The sequence below is a fragment of the Rutidosis leptorrhynchoides genome, chromosome 10 (genome assembly GCF_046630445.1).
Source record: "Rutidosis leptorrhynchoides isolate AG116_Rl617_1_P2 chromosome 10, CSIRO_AGI_Rlap_v1, whole genome shotgun sequence".
Taxonomy (NCBI): domain Eukaryota; kingdom Viridiplantae; phylum Streptophyta; class Magnoliopsida; order Asterales; family Asteraceae; genus Rutidosis; species Rutidosis leptorrhynchoides.
This window is the reverse complement of record NC_092342.1, coordinates 337,690,470-337,708,853: the sequence shown is the minus strand read 5'-3', so window position 1 is coordinate 337,708,853 and position 18,384 is coordinate 337,690,470. Positions and strand designations below refer to the sequence as shown.

Genomic DNA, 18,384 nt, shown 5'->3' with positions numbered 1-18,384 from the left:
AGCTTAACTTAAGTATTGGAGTATAAGTTAACATGATTCGACCAACATGCGTTATATAAATTTGAGAAGTATTCAAGATTTAAGATGGCTAGAGTTCATGTCGAAATCTTATTTCAGGTATATGATTTTTTTTCCTTCTAAAAATGAAACCATTATTAGAAGTTGAGACATTCAACAACAAATGAAAACAACTTGCGTGCATAGTTCAACAGTTCACCCCATGTTCTTGAGTCATGGGATATGGAGAGGTCATCTATTTGATTCTTATGGCCATGATTTCTTTAAACCGGTTGAACACTAATAGTGGTAGTATATATATTGACCATGTATGGAGGTTTTACCGGCTCGCTCGATGGGATAAAGGCTCGACTACATGCCCGTATGGATTGTGGTTCGATGTCCGCTGGTTAGCGGTTCGGGTTTCCGCCCGAACGTGTGCGTGAGTGACAAATGAGAGTATTCGATGTCAAAATTTGCCGTTAAAAAAACAAAAAATAAAAGAACCCCACAAACACAACAACAAACGGGGCAAGCCAAAACAACTAAACAATGAGTCACTAAACAAATACATGCCTAAAAGGTAACTTAGCTATAATGAGAACATCAGCAAACCGAGAAGAAATCAAACAAACGAAAGAACATAACCTAAGAACCCAAGAAGAAATATGAAAGTATGAATTTACTTTAGTTATTAGCTTTTTGTTCGTATCGTTTTTGTATGTTTGAGTGTTGAAGCTTCATGTTGCTTGTTTGGTTAGGTTGTTAGGTCATTTGTGTTAAATTGTTATTTGTTTGTGGTTGAGGTGAGGGTGTTGTGTCGTTTGTTTAGTTGTTTGTGTGTCTCGTGTTGTAAGTTTCTTTGTTGTTAAGAAAGTTTTCGTTATTTTGGTAAATAAATTTAATATTATATAAAGTATAAGAAAAAATAAAAAAAATAAAAAACTAAGTACTTCTCATAATAGTTTGTAGTAATTTTGCTACAAATAAAAATAAAATTCCTAGTTTGTATAAGTAGTAATTTTCCTAGTTGTTTGTTACTAGTTCAAAACTAATTTAAAGGCCAAAATAATAATACATATCAAAGATCGGGGACCAAAATAAGAAAATGAATCAAAAGTATTCAATCATGTATATCATGTATAAGCAAAACTAGTCCGGACCGGCCCGCGCGTTGCGGCGGAGGCTTTCGACCTGCGTATTCATATTTAACGTAGCGTTGTGTATTTACAGAGGGGAACAAGGCCCATGTGTTAAGCGCCGTTTTGAATGTCGTTGTGTTAATCGTTTTTTAAAAAGTATCCGTTTCGAACGTAGTTAGTTTTATTTTGTTCAATAATTTTTTTCAAGTGTAACGGCGCTTTCGAAAAAATTTAACTCGCGGCGAAAAGAAAGATACGGGCTGTCATTGTGTTTAGAGTTTTTTAAAAAGTGTCCGTTTCGCGTATAATTAGTCCCGTTGGGTTCGTAAGATTTTTTCGAGTTAAACGGTGGTCTCGGAAAAATTTAACTCGCACCGAGCGAGAAGATAGGTCCCGTTATAAATTCGGGTGGAATTAGTTTCTTTTATTTTAATAAAATTATATATTTACACATTTTACCCCTAGAAAAGTGTAAACTTCAGGGGCCGTTTGTAAATATAGTAGAAGTTGATGGACCGTTTGTAATGTGAACGCAAACTCAAAACGTCAATTCGATATAACTGAAACGACGGAAATCGCCACCACTTTTAGTGTGTAAAAAAATAAGTATTAGTTTCTTTTTTTTTTAATAAAATTATATATTTACACATTTTACCCCTGGAAAAGTGTAAATTTTAGGGGCTGTTGTGTAAATATAGTCGAAGTTGATGAACCGTTTGTAATGTGAACTCAGAACGACAATCCGATATAACTGAAACGAAAGAAACCGCCACCACTTTTAGTATACAAAAAAATAAGTATTAGTATTAACCTTATATACTAAAAGTTATGGGGCATGGGCATGTTGTAGTTTCAGTTATATTTGACTGTAGTTTTGAATTCGCGTTCACTGTGACGACCCGGCAATTTCCGACCAAATTTAAACTTAATCTTTATATGATTTCGACACGATAAGCAAAGTCTGTAACGTTTAGTCTCCAAAATTTAGAACTGTTTCATATATTCAATTGATCTTCGACCATTCCCGACGATTCACGAACTTGTACTTGTAAATGAACATGTATATATATATATAAAATGAATAAGTATCAAATATTTAAATAATGTTATCATATAATGAATGATATCATTACATAATTAATAGAATGTAATATTAACATATTAAATGTGTTATAAGTTAAAATATAATTGTTATGCTAACATCTACCCCGTAGTTGTTTTATCAGTTATAGTAGCTAGCGTAATTAGCGAAAAATTAATAATTGATCTTCTAATTAAGCACTATACCAAATGTAGCAAATGCATTACTACTTTACTAGGAAGACTTTGAATGCCTTTTCTTGCTAACATTCAAATGGAAACCTCATTTTTAGCATCTTATAGTTAATACGAGTAGTAGTTAATACTAGAAATCAATTACTCCAAGATTCTGCCACTTAACTTTAATTACAAAATTACCCTCACGACTTTATATGTATTACTGTAATTTTGAAAAAAATAACATAACCTAATGACTGCCTTTAATGGTGTGGTTAATTTTTAAATATCAAGATTAAATAATATTCTGTACTTATATTATTATGTTAGGACTACCGTTATCATCCTCCTTATATATTATATTAGTTTTATGAGTCCGTACGTTACACGACGTTTGTATAAATAATTAGTCGATAACGTTAGTATTGATACTTATCAAATTTATAATACTATTGCAATAAAAAATCATTTATTACTGATAACATTTATATCGAAAACATTAGTACTGAATAATAACGCATAGATTATGAGTCCGTCCGTTGGAATCATTTTAACTAATTAACAAATAATCGATAAAACACCAAACATGAGCTCCTAAATTTTTTTTTAAACCGATCTTTATGAATAAATTTTATGTACATCTTTAATTGTATATGTTTTTTAGTACAAATTTACTAACGATATTAATCATTGACTTCGCGATTCATGAGCATTAATATATTTATATATATAAATATTATATTATCAAAATTTATATTAAATCAATATATCACATAAAATAGTGTTATTTATAATCATTTAAACAATTTCATAATAATAATATAATATTAGTAATATAACTATAACATCTATAGTTAATATTATATTAATATATATTATTAGGGGCAGGATCAATGGGGAAGTAACCAATCGGGGGGAAGCGGGGGGAAATAAATTATTATTTTTTTCATTTTTTTGGAATTTTTTTTTTCCGACATCAAGATCACACAAAAATATGAACATTTAGAAGAGACACTTCGTGATGAATGTTATTATTTAGGCAGAAAAACGATCGACAAAAATAACATTCAAGATAATATTGTTCGTGAAGAATATGAACGTTTTTTTCCATGTTTTGTGAAGTAAAATTTAGCCCGATTTAGAGTTTAGGGTTTAGGGTTTAGGGTTTGGTGTTTTGGGTTTATGAATAAACCCAAAACACCAAACCCTAAACCCTAAACCCTAAACTCTAAACCGTTCGTGTTAAAAACTCAATCTAAATCCTAAATCTAAACCCTAAACCCTAAATTTCTAAACCCTAATATCTACACTCTATAAACCCTAATATCTAAACCCCAATAGCTAAAACCTCAACATACGCTCGAAAAACACGATAATTGTTATATATTACTTCTTCGAGCGTTTTCCCGCCAAAATAAAAACATTTATCACAAAGTGTCTCTACTAAATGTTCATATTTTCATCCCATCTATAATGTTCGTGAACAAAGTTTTTTCAAAAAACGAAAAAAAAAAATTTGCTTCCCTCCGCTTTCCCCCGATTTGTTACTTCCCTCTTGATCCTACCACTATATTATTATATTATATACAGTAATAATTAATATAATATTTTAGGTAATAACATATGTGTATTAAATTAAATTAAGAAATCTAATAAATCAATTAATATATAGAAATAACTGATAGATTAACACATTGTAGGAGTAAAGGAGGAGTTGACACTTGACAAAAATTAACCAGAAATTAAGGTGTAAGATAATTATCACGCACTTTATATATTGTATAGATAGATTACTCATAAATGCAATGAACAAACACCCCAACATATTTCTAAGAAGAACTATAGCACTTCAAAATTAAGTCAGTCAGTCGGATTATAGAAAGTTTAACTATAGCTTTAAAAGACTTGGTTATTAAAGAAAAATCAAACTCCAGAAACCTATAATATTACTTCCGTCAATTATTAATTCTCCAATATTTTTATTTGATATCTTAGACCACTCCTTATAGTTCATTACCAGCTCATTACCCGTTCATTACCCGTCATTACCCGTAACTAACCATAGACACGAGCTAGTTACCCGCTTCAGTTACCCGCATCCACCATCAATTTAACAGAAGTTTTAAGTTTAGTTATAGGAATTGTGGGTCCAGTGACTTTTCATTGTTGGACTTGATGCTTTATTGCTTGTACGTTGTATATTAAGAGGAGTATTGTTTTAGCCATTATAGGGAGTGTTTAATTATGAGTTAGTTATAAGATATTGGTGTTGATGTGGCGCTAATATGAAAAGTTAAGATGATAAATAGTTTAGTTATGATAGGGAGTGGCCTTACTGTCAACTTTATAAATACATATGACTAAAAGGTAAAATTTCTTTATATCATTAATGTATTCATTACAAAAAGATAGTTAAAAGTGGGTAGTGATAAATTCAACATCAAAATTGATAGATCCACCATTTTCATGCAATACTGTAACAACCCTCACTTTTCGACTTCTAAATTACTGAATTAACCCTAGGGTTATATGTCTGACTATATGTATTAAGGGTTGTTATATACAATTAAATATTGACAGAATAGTAATTTTTAGTCAACAATGTACGCTTAAATAAATAATATATTATTAATTTATATAATTTGAAATAATTTAACTAAGTATATAAACTTTGTATCACTTTTATTATTTAGTTAATGTATTATATATTTAACTATATAATAAATCTAATTATATATAAATGTAATAATATTTATAAACTTACTAAAGCTATACTTTAATAATTAAAATCATAATTATTATTAAAAATACAAAATACCAAATTATTTATTATTTTTATACAAAATTTGTATTTATTAATTAAATAAAAAAAATATTATTGACAAATATTCTTGGAAAAACATTAAATAAATTTGTTTATTTACATAAAAAAAATCCTTAAAATAAATAAAAAAAATAAATAAATAAATAAATAAATTACTTTTTAATTATATATATATATATATATATATATATATATATATATATATATATATATATATATATATATATAATTGTAATGGAAAAACTACTTTTATTATTTTATTTTGTGCATTATCCCATGACCTAACATTTAATACTTTTTAATTTTAAAATTCCATTAAGAATTAAATATTTCTTTTTCTTTTAATTATTTTATTCTTTTTACCTAATTTTTTCAAGTATAAATACCCCTCATTTCTCATTCAAACTCACACCAAAATTTCTCTCATTCTCTCTTTGAAGAATTACTACTAGTAAGTATTCTTTCCTTACTTTTTATTTTTTTTACTTTTTACTTTTTACTTTTTTTACTTCGGTTATTATTTTTACCGAAATATGTAAATAATGTTATAAATTATATGCAATTAAAAATAAAATAAATAACATGTATACACTATTACTATTACTAGCACCTATAACCTACTACTTATATTGTAACATAAAAACATTTTGGGATATGTATTAGAGATGTATAGATCTTCGAACTTTCTTGACGAATGGTTTCTATGAGATTCTAGGCAGAGGGTTTGGATTTCCGATTTAAAGGGTCCTATGGCTCAAGCCCCTAGATCTAAATTAGCCATTCGAAGGGAAAGGGGTGATTAGAAGCTTATCTAATACGACAAGTATCCTAAAATGGGAAATATTGATAAAAGTAGAAACTCTCTAGTCATAGAAACTTAGTAAAATAAGAAACTTTCTAAAAATGAAAACTTTATAAAAATAGTAACTTACTAGGAATAGAAACTTAGTAAAACAAACTATACTTAAACACATACTTAAACTTAAACATGGGCAAAACACTTAACTACTCTTAAATGTCAATAGGTTGACTTTCCTGCTCACTCGTTCAACTCTTTATTTCGAGGAATAACACTCTCTCTACTTACTAAGGTGAATTCATAGCCCCTCTTTAATTGCTAGCAAACTTACTTACTTTTACTTGGGGTGAGACACATGCTGTTTTTACTTTTTACACTTTAGACGCAAGTACCAAACTGTTAAACTATGCTATACCCGGCTATGTCCGACTAAGTCCCTACAGTGATATTTTTAATTGCTGCGGCATGCTTAATTATTGGGGGTAGGCCTATCGGGAGTAACGTCCCCGATACATTTGACCAAGTCATTGTATTACTTAATAATGAAATTAAACCGACAAGGACAGAACAACTTGTCATGGGGCAAACTTGAACGTTTAGTCTAAATATCACGCATTGGCATAACTTTTTGATCCTGCGGGAGATCAACTTTACAAACTAAATCTTGTGGTCTAAAACAACGACAAACTTTTTGTTAAACCTATGAACTTCACTCAACCTTTTTGGTTGACACTTTAACATATTTTGTCTCAGGTGCTGTTTGATTCAAGCTCTTATACTTACTGCTTATGTGATGCTACTTGGACATAGGATCAAGAGATATCGCATTTATTATTTCTGCATGTGAACATTTACGATATTGTTATTTCTGTCATTGTAACGACATTTCATTTTCCGCTGCGTACTCATTAAAGTTAAATTCATCATTTAGTATTGTTCTCGTTTATTATAATATGTTGGTATGTTTTGATATTAGTGACGTTCCTTTCAGACCCTATTGGGAGGACGTTACAAATACTGTGTTGTACAGTACAATACAGTAATGCTTGAAAATGGTGGATCTATCAATTTTGTTGTTGGATTTATCAACACCCGTTAAAGTAGGCGATAAAATTATAAAATTAAAAAAATTTACAATGTAATAACAGCTTTTTTTTAGATTGCATATAGCTTATTTTTTTTGTATGTGAACAATTAAATTAATATGGGGAGTAATGCTGGTTGGTTTTTTAAAAGTTAAAAAGATTATGTTTTTACAACAAACTTATTGTAACACCCAAAAGTTGTAATCGTACTTCCATATATAGAAATGAGAGGCAAGTAGATAAAAAAGGTGCCAAAGAAAGGCTCAATTATTACTCAAGGTCACAAATTAAGATTTGAATGTACACATTGATATTGCCCAAAAGAATATTTAATTAAAAAGGAACTTTTTTTCTTTTGGAAAAAAAAAAAAAAAAAAAACTTGAGACAGAGAGAGAGAGTGTTTTGATTCTATGTATATTGGTTGCGTTAAAAGCCATTCAATCTGTTCTGGCTATCATTGTCAAAATATGTATCATGCTAGTATTATAGTCCAAGTCACTATCTTGTTTTCTCTGTCATCAAGATCCTGTTTCTCTCTCTATTATCTTTGAAATCATTCTTTTTTCTTTCTGGGTTTGTTTTGTTTGTCAACAAGGTGGTCAAACAAATGATAAAAATCCAAACTTTGTGAATCTTGTGGTGTTTCTTGAATCTTTTGTTTCATCTGTTTCTGCTTTGGTTTAAGATTTTGTTCAAGATTTTTATTTAATAATATAAGATGACAGTGGAGGAAATTAGAGGGGCTATTGGTGTTAGTAATGAAATTGATAGATTTCCAATTGGTATGAGAGTTCTTGCTGTTGATGATGATCCAACTTGTTTAAAGCTATTAGATGGGCTTTTAAGGAAATGCCAATATCAAGGTTAGTTTTATTTTTTAAAATATATATTATGTTACATGTTTGGATTTATTATCTAATTTGGGTGTTTTTGTTCTTATTCTTCTTGAGCAGTTATTTGTTTTGTTTTATGAATCAAATTTAAAGTTTTAATTTGTAATTTTGTTTTTATTTGGGAAATTAGTATTACAAGGTTCTGTTGAATTGAAGTTAAACTGTTGACTCAAATCATTTTCAACTTTTTAACAATTTTCTTACAAGGGTTTCAATCTCTTTTACCTTTATATAAACAATAATTTACAGATGGAAGTCTTTGATCTATTCTAGGGATTGATGTTAAATGACTAAATCATTAAAAACTTCAAGTTTGTTAGTTAATTAAATTTGTACTCATAATTCATCATATTTTTATTTTATTTTATTTTAAATTTTGGCAGTTACAACCACAAATCAAGCAATAACAGCATTGAAGATGCTAAGGGAAGATCGAAACCGTTTCGACCTTGTGATCAGTGATGTGCATATGCCAGACATGGATGGCTTCAAGCTTCTTGAACTTGTTGGTCTTGAAATGGACTTGCCTGTTATCAGTAAGTCTTAAAAAACTTTGCTTTATCACAGAAATTGCTAATTTGTGTGTTTAGCTTGATTAATCTCAAATTTGATGTGGGTTCGGGTAGTTTCATTGAAATTAGTCTTGATGCTAGTTGTTTAGTAACAAATATTGTATGAAGTTGATGAATTGATGTGGGATTTACAAGTTTATGTTAAAAGTTCACATTTTTGTTGCTTTGACCCGAAAAAGTCAAAAATTTTAGCAAGATAGAGTGTGTTCTTTAAAAGTTTCTAATGTTTCTTGAAATTGTTGCAGTGTTATCAGGAAACAGTGACCCGAAGCTTGTAATGAAAGGGATCACACATGGTGCTTGTGACTACCTTGTGAAGCCTGTTCGTCTTGAGGAATTACGCAACGTATGGCAACATGTGATTAGGAAAAAAGTTGAAACAAAATCTCAGTCAAAGTCAAACAATAACCAAGATAAGCAGAATTACGAATGTGGACAAGAAGCTGGTAGTGGAGATTCAAATGGGAAACTTAATAGGAAAAGAAAAGATGAAGATGAAGATGTTGAAGATAATGAGAATGAAGATGATGACCCGTCAACACAAAAGAAGCCACGTGTTGTTTGGTCCATTGATCTTCATAGAAAATTTGTAGCTGCCGTTAATCAACTTGGAATCGAGAGTGAGTTGTTAAATCCTCTTATTCATGTACAAACTTTTTTTTTTTATTTTTAAAATGACTGATATTTTTTTATTTTTTTTTTGTTCAATGCAGAAGCTGTTCCTAAAAGGATTCTTGATTTGATGAATGTTGAAGGTCTTACTAGGGAAAATGTTGCAAGCCATTTACAGGTTCATTTGTTTTCTTATAAGTTAAATTTTAGCTGCAACAAAATTGAGTATCGTGCATTGTTGTGAAAAACCCGATTACTCCCAAGTAATCCCCGATTACTTATTTTCAAGAACAGACCGATCCTATTTTTCAAAATCCGTTTAATTAATCGGTCGGTTAGGGGGTCAAAATCAGTTTTGTTGGTCAAAGTTGGTTAATGGGTCAAAACCAGATTTGTTGGTCAAAATCATGTCGTAACCTTTTTTTAACTTTTCTTGTTTAACAAGACGTCTTCCATGAATCCTTAAAAACATGCAATGCATATTTTGGCTCCTGACTAAACAAACAATGCTTATGTTTTTTTAACAGAAATATCGTCTTTACTTAAGAAGGATCAGTCAACAATCTAACATGGTTGTGGCATTTGGCGGTAGCAAGGACGCATCATCTTACATGAGGATGACATCACTCGATGGGCTTGGTGACTTTCATTCGTTATCAGCTTCTGGAAGACTACCAAACGCTCAGTTATCATCGTATTCACCTTCTGGTATGCTCGGTAGACTCAATAGCCCAAACGGGATGACCCTTAACAGCCTCACAACTCCTTCGTTTATCCAACAAACTCATACTCCAAGTTTGACCAATTCGGTCAACAATATACAACCGGTTGTATTACCGACACCATCAAATCACCAAACCCAGAATCTTCTTCAGGGTATACCGACATCTTTTGACCTCGGTCAACTACAACCGAGTAATAAATTGAATACCCAACTCTCGGATTTCAATACCGTTGACCAAGCTCGAATCTTTAATGGTTCTAACAACTTTTCAACGTTAGCGAATCAGTCTTCATTGAATCTTGTTTCAAGTAGTTCCACCTTTCATGATGTCCCACCACCAATGGGAGTAAATTATCACGATTCGAATAGTAACCTAAAATTCGGTTACACTGCTAGCAGTAACACAATTAACGGATTTGGTTCTAATATTGCTAGCATAGCCTCGGTCCCTCTTGAAGGTCAGGGTCAAAGTCAAGGTCAAAGTCAAAGGCCTGGACAGTATGGTAAACAAAGTTATGGTCAGTATTCAAGTAATGGTTTTAGTGCAGGACCAACACTCACAGGTGGTAGTTTGAGTGGACCCGTGAGTCAACCGGTTGACCAAATATGTGGGGTCTACAGTAGGTCGAATATACTCCCTATGCAGCGGAATAGAGAGACTCATAGGTCAAGTACCGAATTGAAAATGGAATCTGGTGAAAACTATTTACTGGATCAGATTAAATTACCAAATGGTTTTGTTGCAAACAATGGTTATGATTCCTTGGATGATCTTATGAATGGAATGATGAAACGGGTACAATGTTTTTCTTAGAATTTGTATTTATATTTACATTTTATAAAGTAAGAATTCAATGCTCTTATTGTTGCAGGAGCAGGATCCAACGGTGATGATGGATGGAGAATTCGGATTTGATCCGTATTCATTCGGATCATGTATATGATGATGAGACGTTACTTAGCTCTTGATTCCTAGAGAACGATAAAACGAGGCTGCAATGACAAAATAGGTTCTATGAAATGAAAAGTTTGTATTAATATGTAATTTATTTATTTTCGAGGACTATTTATGTCTAGCTTCTTTGATGTCATCCTTTATCAACTTGTGGGTACAACTGCTTTTAGTTTTTCTTCAATCTATTTTCGGATACCTAATTGTCTTGCTGTTTACGGTTATGATGCAAAGCTGAACTGGTGTTTCTAGTGATCTTGTTTAAGATTCAAGTTTTTAATATAAAGATGAGCTGAAGTTACAAATAAGTTATAACAAGTTTCATACCAACAGCAATACAGTTTGTTATATAAAGATGAGCTAAAGTTACAAATTTGTTTTTGTTTTTTTTTTTTTTTTTTTTTTTTTTTTTTTTTTTTTTTTTAAGTTCATACAAGGGACTATTTAACAATAAGTATTTTGTTAGGACGTTTATTTGAACTAGCTTAACTTAAGTATTGGAGTATAAGTTAACATGATTCGACCAACATGCGTTATATAAATTTGAGAAGTATTCAAGATTTAAGATGGCTAGAGTTCATGTCGAAATCTTATTTCAGGTATATGATTTTTTTTCCTTCTAAAAATGAAACCATTATTAGAAGTTGAGACATTCAACAACAAATGAAAACAACTTGCGTGCATAGTTCAACAGTTCACCCCATGTCCTTGAGTCATGGGATATGGAGAGGTCATCTATTTGATTCTTATGGCCATGATTTCTTTAAACCGGTTGAACACTAATAGTGGTAGTATATATATTGACCATGTATGGAGGTTTTACCGGCTCGCTCGATGGGATAAAGGCTCGACTACATGCCCGTATGGATTGTGGTTCGATGTCCGCTGGTTAGCGGTTCGGGTTTCCGCCCGAACGTGTGCGTGAGTGACAAATGAGAGTATTCGATGTCAAAATTTGCCGTTAAAAAAACAAAAAATAAAAGAACCCCACAAACACAACAACAAACGGGGCAAGCCAAAACAACTAAACAATGAGTCACTAAACAAATACATGCCTAAAAGGTAACTTAGCTATAATGAGAACATCAGCAAACCGAGAAGAAATCAAACAAACGAAAGAACATAACCTAAGAACCCAAGAAGAAATATGAAAGTATGAATTTACTTTAGTTATTAGCTTTTTGTTCGTATCGTTTTTGTATGTTTGAGTGTTGAAGCTTCATGTTGCTTGTTTGGTTAGGTTGTTAGGTCATTTGTGTTAAATTGTTATTTGTTTGTGGTTGAGGTGAGGGTGTTGTGTCGTTTGTTTAGTTGTTTGTGTGTCTCGTGTTGTAAGTTTCTTTGTTGTTAAGAAAGTTTTCGTTATTTTGGTAAACAAATTTAATATTATATAAAGTATAAGAAAAAATAAAAAAAATAAAAAACTAAGTACTTCTCATAATAGTTTGTAGTAATTTTGCTACAAATAAAAATAAAATTCCTAGTTTGTATAAGTAGTAATTTTCCTAGTTGTTTGTTACTAGTTCAAAACTAATTTAAAGGCCAAAATAATAATACATATCAAAGATCGGGGACCAAAATAAGAAAATGAATCAAAAGTATTCAATCATGTATATCATGTATAAGCAAAACTAGTCCGGACCGGCCCGCGCGTTGCGGCGGAGGCTTTCGACCTGTGTATTCATATTTAACGTAGCGTTGTGTATTTACAGAGGGGAACAAGGCCCATGTGTTAAGCGCCGTTTTGAATGTCGTTGTGTTAATCGTTTTTTAAAAAGTATCCGTTTCGAACGTAGTTAGTTTTATTTTGTTCAATAATTTTTTTCAAGTGTAACGGCGCTTTCGAAAAAATTTAACTCGCGGCGAAAAGAAAGATACGGGCTGTCATTGTGTTTAGAGTTTTTTAAAAAGTGTCCGTTTCGCGTATAATTAGTCCCGTTGGGTTCGTAAGATTTTTTCGAGTTAAACGGTGGTCTCGGAAAAATTTAACTCGCACCGAGCGAGAAGATAGGTCCCGTTATAAATTCGGGTGGAATTAGTTTCTTTTATTTTAATAAAATTATATATTTACACATTTTACCCCTAGAAAAGTGTAAACTTTAGGGGCCGTTTGTAAATATAGTCGAAGTTGATGGACCGTTTGTAATGTGAACGCAAACTCAAAACGACAATTCGATATAACTGAAACGACGGAAATCGCCACCACTTTTAGTGTGTAAAAAAATAAGTATTAGTTTCTTTTTTTTTTTAATAAAATTATATATTTACACATTTTACCCCTGGAAAAGTGTAAATTTTAGAGGCTGTTGTGTAAATATAGTCGAAGTTGATGAACCGTTTGTAATGTGAACTCAGAACGACAATCCGATATAACTGAAACGAAAGAAACCGCCACCACTTTTAGTATACAAAAAAATAAGTATTAGTATTAACCTTATATACTAAAAGTTATGGGGCATGGGCATGTTGTAGTTTCAGTTATATTTGACTGTAGTTTTGAATTCGCGTTCACTGTGACGACCCGGCAATTTCCGACCAAATTTAAACTTAATCTTTATATGATTTCGACACGATAAGCAAAGTCTGTAACGTTTAGTCTCCAAAATTTAGAACTGTTTCATATATTCAATTGATCTTCGACCATTCCCGACGATTCACGAACTTGTACTTGTAAATGAACATGTATATATATATAAAATGAATAAGTATCAAATATTTAAATAATGTTATCATATAATGAATGATATCATTACATAATTAATAGAATGTAATATTAACATATTAAATGTAGTTATAAGTTAAAATATAATTGTTATGCTAATATTATTATTATTATTACTTTCATTATTAATATAAAAATCAACATTAGTATTTTATTATTTTTAATATAAAATATATGAAAGTTAATACATATAATTTGTTATATCCTTATTATAACTAAAAGTTATCAATTGTATTCCAAAATTATTATTATTATTATTTCTAATACTTTTAATCATTATTCTCATTATTATTAGTATTAATTGGATATTATTATTATTATTATTATTATTATTATTATTATTATTATTATTATTATTATTATTATTATATCTAATTATTTGTTAATGCAAATTATATATAATAATGAAATATAAATACAGATATATAAAAACAGTTATATATATTGAGATATACAGATACACAATATGAATCAGTATTTTTGTATTTGGATTAATTAAATACAGAAGTATGCAAACAGAAAACCAAAATCAGTTTCACATTACAATCATACTGTGATTAATTTGATTCTCCTATTTCAAATTAGTACCAGTCAAGATTCAATCACAAGAACAAAACAAAATTTGATAGAAATCAGTAACAGAAGAATGTACGAATTTTATTACAGTTCATTATCTGACTTATTTCTTTTCTTGATTCTTCTTCTTGTTTGAAAATTCCTGTCTACGTTCTGTTACATGTCGACTTTACAATCGTCCTTCAAATTTTCTTACTACCTAATCCTGTCTGAATATTATTACCCGTCGACCTCAATAAGCACTACACAATCAACTTGATTATAAGTATTAACAATCATTCATTTACTAATAATAACCAATCCTCAATGAAAATAGAAATTCAAACAGAAACGTATATATATATATATATAGACTTATATTACTTACACAAATATGGAAACTCGTATCAATTCACTATCACCACTAGCAAGCATGAACAACCCACCATCATCATATTTTTTTTTTCTTTTCTTCTCGATCACCAATATCTTTTTGATGAAACCTTCACCTTATGACTTGTACCATGGTCCTTTGATTATTATTTCATCATAGAGCATCTACAACAAACAAAACCAACCACTATCCTCGACTGCTATTGCCTTTTTGACTGCTCGGTACCCATCCCAAATTACCCTATCGATTAAACCCAAACCCCATCAAAACCTGCTACTCGATGAAATAAATACTACTTGACTGCTGCTATAAATGTTCTGTTTGACAACCCAAACAAAACCATCAACGAACCATAAAACGTCACCCCCTCAACCACACCATTAAAAAAATACCTCGGCTAATACAAATCGAATGTTTACTGCCGTTGCGGTTCGTGATCTACATCCATAGTGCTGCTATTTAATTATCTGCTTTTCATGAATATAACAAGGATGGATGAAAAAGTTAGCGAATATAATTATGATGAGGGGTCACGAAATTATAGTGGTCATATCAAGTGTATTGGAATTTAATTATATAAAACTTTATAAAGTTTGGACGTGATTAGTGTGGGACATCTCAATCGAGAATGTATGGCCGACAGAATTCCATGCGTTTGATATCTTTTCTTCGAGGTAGGCCAAGGAAAACTCCCAAAATATCAAAACAACAGAAAAGCTAATTGATTATGCAAAATTATGGAAGTGGGACAGATTTCAACTGGTATTAAAGCTTACCATGCGATTTTTTTTTTTACTTTTCATGATGGCCGATCAATTAGGGTTAATAAAGGGATGTGCTTTAGTTGATTAAGAAAAGCTTATGATTGTGGTCAAACCCCACTTCCAACTGATGGTTTCACGAAGCATAATTAATCCAAAACAAATATGGACGTATTTTTAGGTAGTGGTTCGTGGACTGTTGTGTTGGACCGTAATTCCACTTTTTTTTTTTTGCTGTTGGGCCATCACATACTTTCGGTTCGTCCACCGTGTACTTTGTTTTAGACCGAGACGTTTATCAATGATGATGATGTATGTTGATAGTAAATGATGATGATGATTACAATGATGAAGATGATGGTAAACCATGATGTTATGTAGATGATGATGATGAATTGGATTTTTATTTAAGAAGAAAAAGAAGCAGACGGATAATTTGGTTATATACTTTTGATCCGTAAATTACAAAAGTAAGAAATCGATGGAGCAATGGTTAAGGGTGTTCTTGGTTAAGCGAGAGGTCCCGGGTTCGAGCTTTGGCGATTCTTTTTAGGAAGCTTATTTAATCATTTAAGGTTCGTGAATCCAAGGCCAACCCTACATTTGTTCAATGTCGTCATATGTATTTTTTACTACAAAATACAATACTGTGAGTTTCATTTGCTCCCTTTTACTCTTTATATTTTTGGGACTGAGAATACATGCGCTGTTTTTACAACTGCTTTATTAAATGCTTTTGAAATATATTTTGGACTGCGAATACATGAAATGCTTTTATAAATGTTTGACGAGATAGACACAAGCAAAACATTCCTCGAATGAATTATTATGCAGACAGAAGTTCTGCGAATTATTATTGAATTATGTGGACATGATAATTGCCACCATTGAATTATGCGGACATGATAATTGCCACCATTGAATTATGTGGACATGATAATTGCCACAAGTGAATTATGTGGACATGATAATTGCCGCCATTGAATTATGTGGACATGATAATTGCCACCATTGAATTATGTGGACATGATAATTGCCACTAGTTGATGTGAATGCTATATATCGAGAGAATAATTTTATACACAGGTTATGTGTATATCAGTTTTTGTGCACAATATATGTGTACGGTTACTATGATTTATGAAAATGATTTCGTACACGAGAAAGATGTACTGTATTTAAAAGATATAGCATGTACATTACATGTGGGTATAGGATTCGGGCCCATTTGTACCATGCAACATTTAAATTAATATTAATATTAATATTAAAATAATATTAATAATTAATATTAATATTAATATTAATTAATTAATATTAATATTAATATTAATAACAAAAAGACACGGGGAACCATAAACCCTAAAATAACCGGCCGGCCACCTTCATACTTATTTCAATGGCGGTCGACGAAATAGTCAAAACATTTCCAGTACGACCGAAGCTCAAATCAACAACGAACAGATCCAAAACAACAACACCTGAATCAAAATACTGGAAATCGTTCAAATCAAAGCAAACACAAACCCTAATTTCATCCATTACCTCACTCTCATTTTCCCCAATTTCACCACACGATTTTGCCGCAACACATTCTGCAACCGTCACAATATTCAATTCACAAACCCTAGAACCTAAATCCACCATCTCATCATTCAAAGACACCGCTACTTCCGCTTGTTATCGTTCCGACGGTCAGTTACTCGCCGCCGGTTCACTTTCCGGTCAAATTCAGGTCTTTAACGTCAAAAACGGTCATCTCTCCGGCGTCTTCGTGGTCACTCCGTTCTGTGCATTTTGTAAGTTATCCTCGTGTTGATAAGTTGTATTTATATTCTGGTGGGGATGATTCCATTGTTAAGTATTGGGATGTATCGACTGAAACATCGATATCGAATTTATACGGTCATAAGGATTATGTTCGATGTGGTGATGGATCACCTGTGAGTGATGATATGTTTGTTACAGGGTCTTATGATCATACTGTTAGGGTTTGGGACATTAGGGTTTCGAGCAATGGATCCATGTTGGATGTTAATCATGGGGCCCCGATTGAGGATGTGATTTATTTGCCTTCTGGTGGTTTAATTGCGACTGCAGGCGGTAATTGCGTGAAAATTTGGGATGTAATTGGTGGTGGTAAGCTGTTGTATTCGATGGAGAGTCATAATAAAACTGTAACGTCTTTGTGTGTTGCGAAAATAGGTGAAGGGAAAGGCGATTTCGCGAATCAGTATAGGATTTTGAGTGCTTCGTTGGATGGGTATATGAAAGTTTTTGATTACTCAAAGTTGAAGATTACAAGCTCGATTAGGTTTACGTCTTCGCTTATGTCGGTAGCGTTTTCACCCGATGGTTCTACTAGGGTTATTGGTAGTTCAAACGGGGTGCTTTATGCTGGGAAAAGGAAAAAGGAAGATAATTTAGGGTTGGTTAAATCAGAATGGGGGAAATATGTTGGTTTTGGAGCTATAGACGAGCCCGAAAAGAGGGTTTTAAGGCCTTCGTATTTTCGTTATTTTCATCGTGGACAAAGTGAGAAGCCTTCAAAAGGGGATTATTTGATCACGAGACCGAAAAAGGTGAAACTTTCTGAACATGACAAACTATTGAAGAAATTTCATCATAAAGAGGCTTTGGTATCGGCACTAAAAGCTAAGAATCCTGAAAATGTAGATGCAGTTATGGAAGAATTGGTGTCAAGAAAGAAACTTTTGAAATGTGTTTTGAATTTGGGAGTGGATGAGATTGGATTGTTGTTAAGTTTCTTGCAGAGGTACTCAACAATGTCACGTTATGCTGGTATTTTGATTGCGGTAACAAAGAAAGTTGTTGAAAACTGGATTGATGATATTAATGGATCTGATGAATTAAAAGGTTATATTCGAAATCTAAAGAGGTCGATTATGGAGGAGATAACTATACAACAGTCTTTGCTAGAAATACAAGGTATGATCTCTCCCTTAATGAAGATTGCAGGGAGAAGATGAATAATAATGACATTGTCTTATGTCTTTTTTTTTTTTTTTTTTTTTTTTTTTTTTTTTTTTTTTATCACTAGAGGTTTTGGTTTTCAAGAAAGATCCTTAATTTT

General features: G+C 31.5%; 2 protein-coding genes across 3 annotated transcripts; both read left to right on the top strand.

The window, feature by feature from the left end:
- Positions 1-7,531: 7,531 nt before the first annotated feature.
- LOC139872106 (two-component response regulator ORR22-like) lies at positions 7,532-10,939 on the top strand. 2 transcript variants are annotated; one of them, XM_071859917.1, is made up of 6 exons: positions 7,532-7,968; positions 8,382-8,534; positions 8,816-9,190; positions 9,284-9,360; positions 9,710-10,702; positions 10,785-10,939. In XM_071859917.1, exons 1-6 carry the CDS (start codon positions 7,824-7,826, stop codon positions 10,848-10,850), a joined length of 1,809 nt encoding a protein of 602 aa, XP_071716018.1. In that variant the 5' UTR covers positions 7,532-7,823; the 3' UTR covers positions 10,851-10,939. The 2 variants fall into 2 exon arrangements, with proteins under 2 accessions (XP_071716018.1, XP_071716017.1); XM_071859916.1 differs by having other exon boundaries at positions 10,779-10,939.
- A 5,750-nt stretch (positions 10,940-16,689) lies between these two features.
- Positions 16,690-18,280, top strand: LOC139873510 (protein SLOW WALKER 1-like). Its single transcript, XM_071861438.1, is given in 3 exon segments — positions 16,690-17,032; positions 17,035-17,070; positions 17,073-18,280. Coding segments are annotated over 3 exon segments (1,587 nt in total).
- Positions 18,281-18,384: the final 104 nt, after the last annotated feature.

Coding starts and splice junctions, on each gene's coding strand:
- LOC139872106 (XM_071859916.1), top strand. CDS start 7,824: ATGACAGTGGAGGAAATTAGAGGGGCTATTGGTGTTAGTAATGAAATT. Junction 7,969..8,381: donor AAGGAAATGCCAATATCAAG/GTTAGTTTTATT, acceptor AAATTTTGGCAG/TTACAACCACAAATCAAGCA. Junction 9,191..9,283: donor TAATCAACTTGGAATCGAGA/GTGAGTTGTTAA, acceptor TGTTCAATGCAG/AAGCTGTTCCTAAAAGGATT.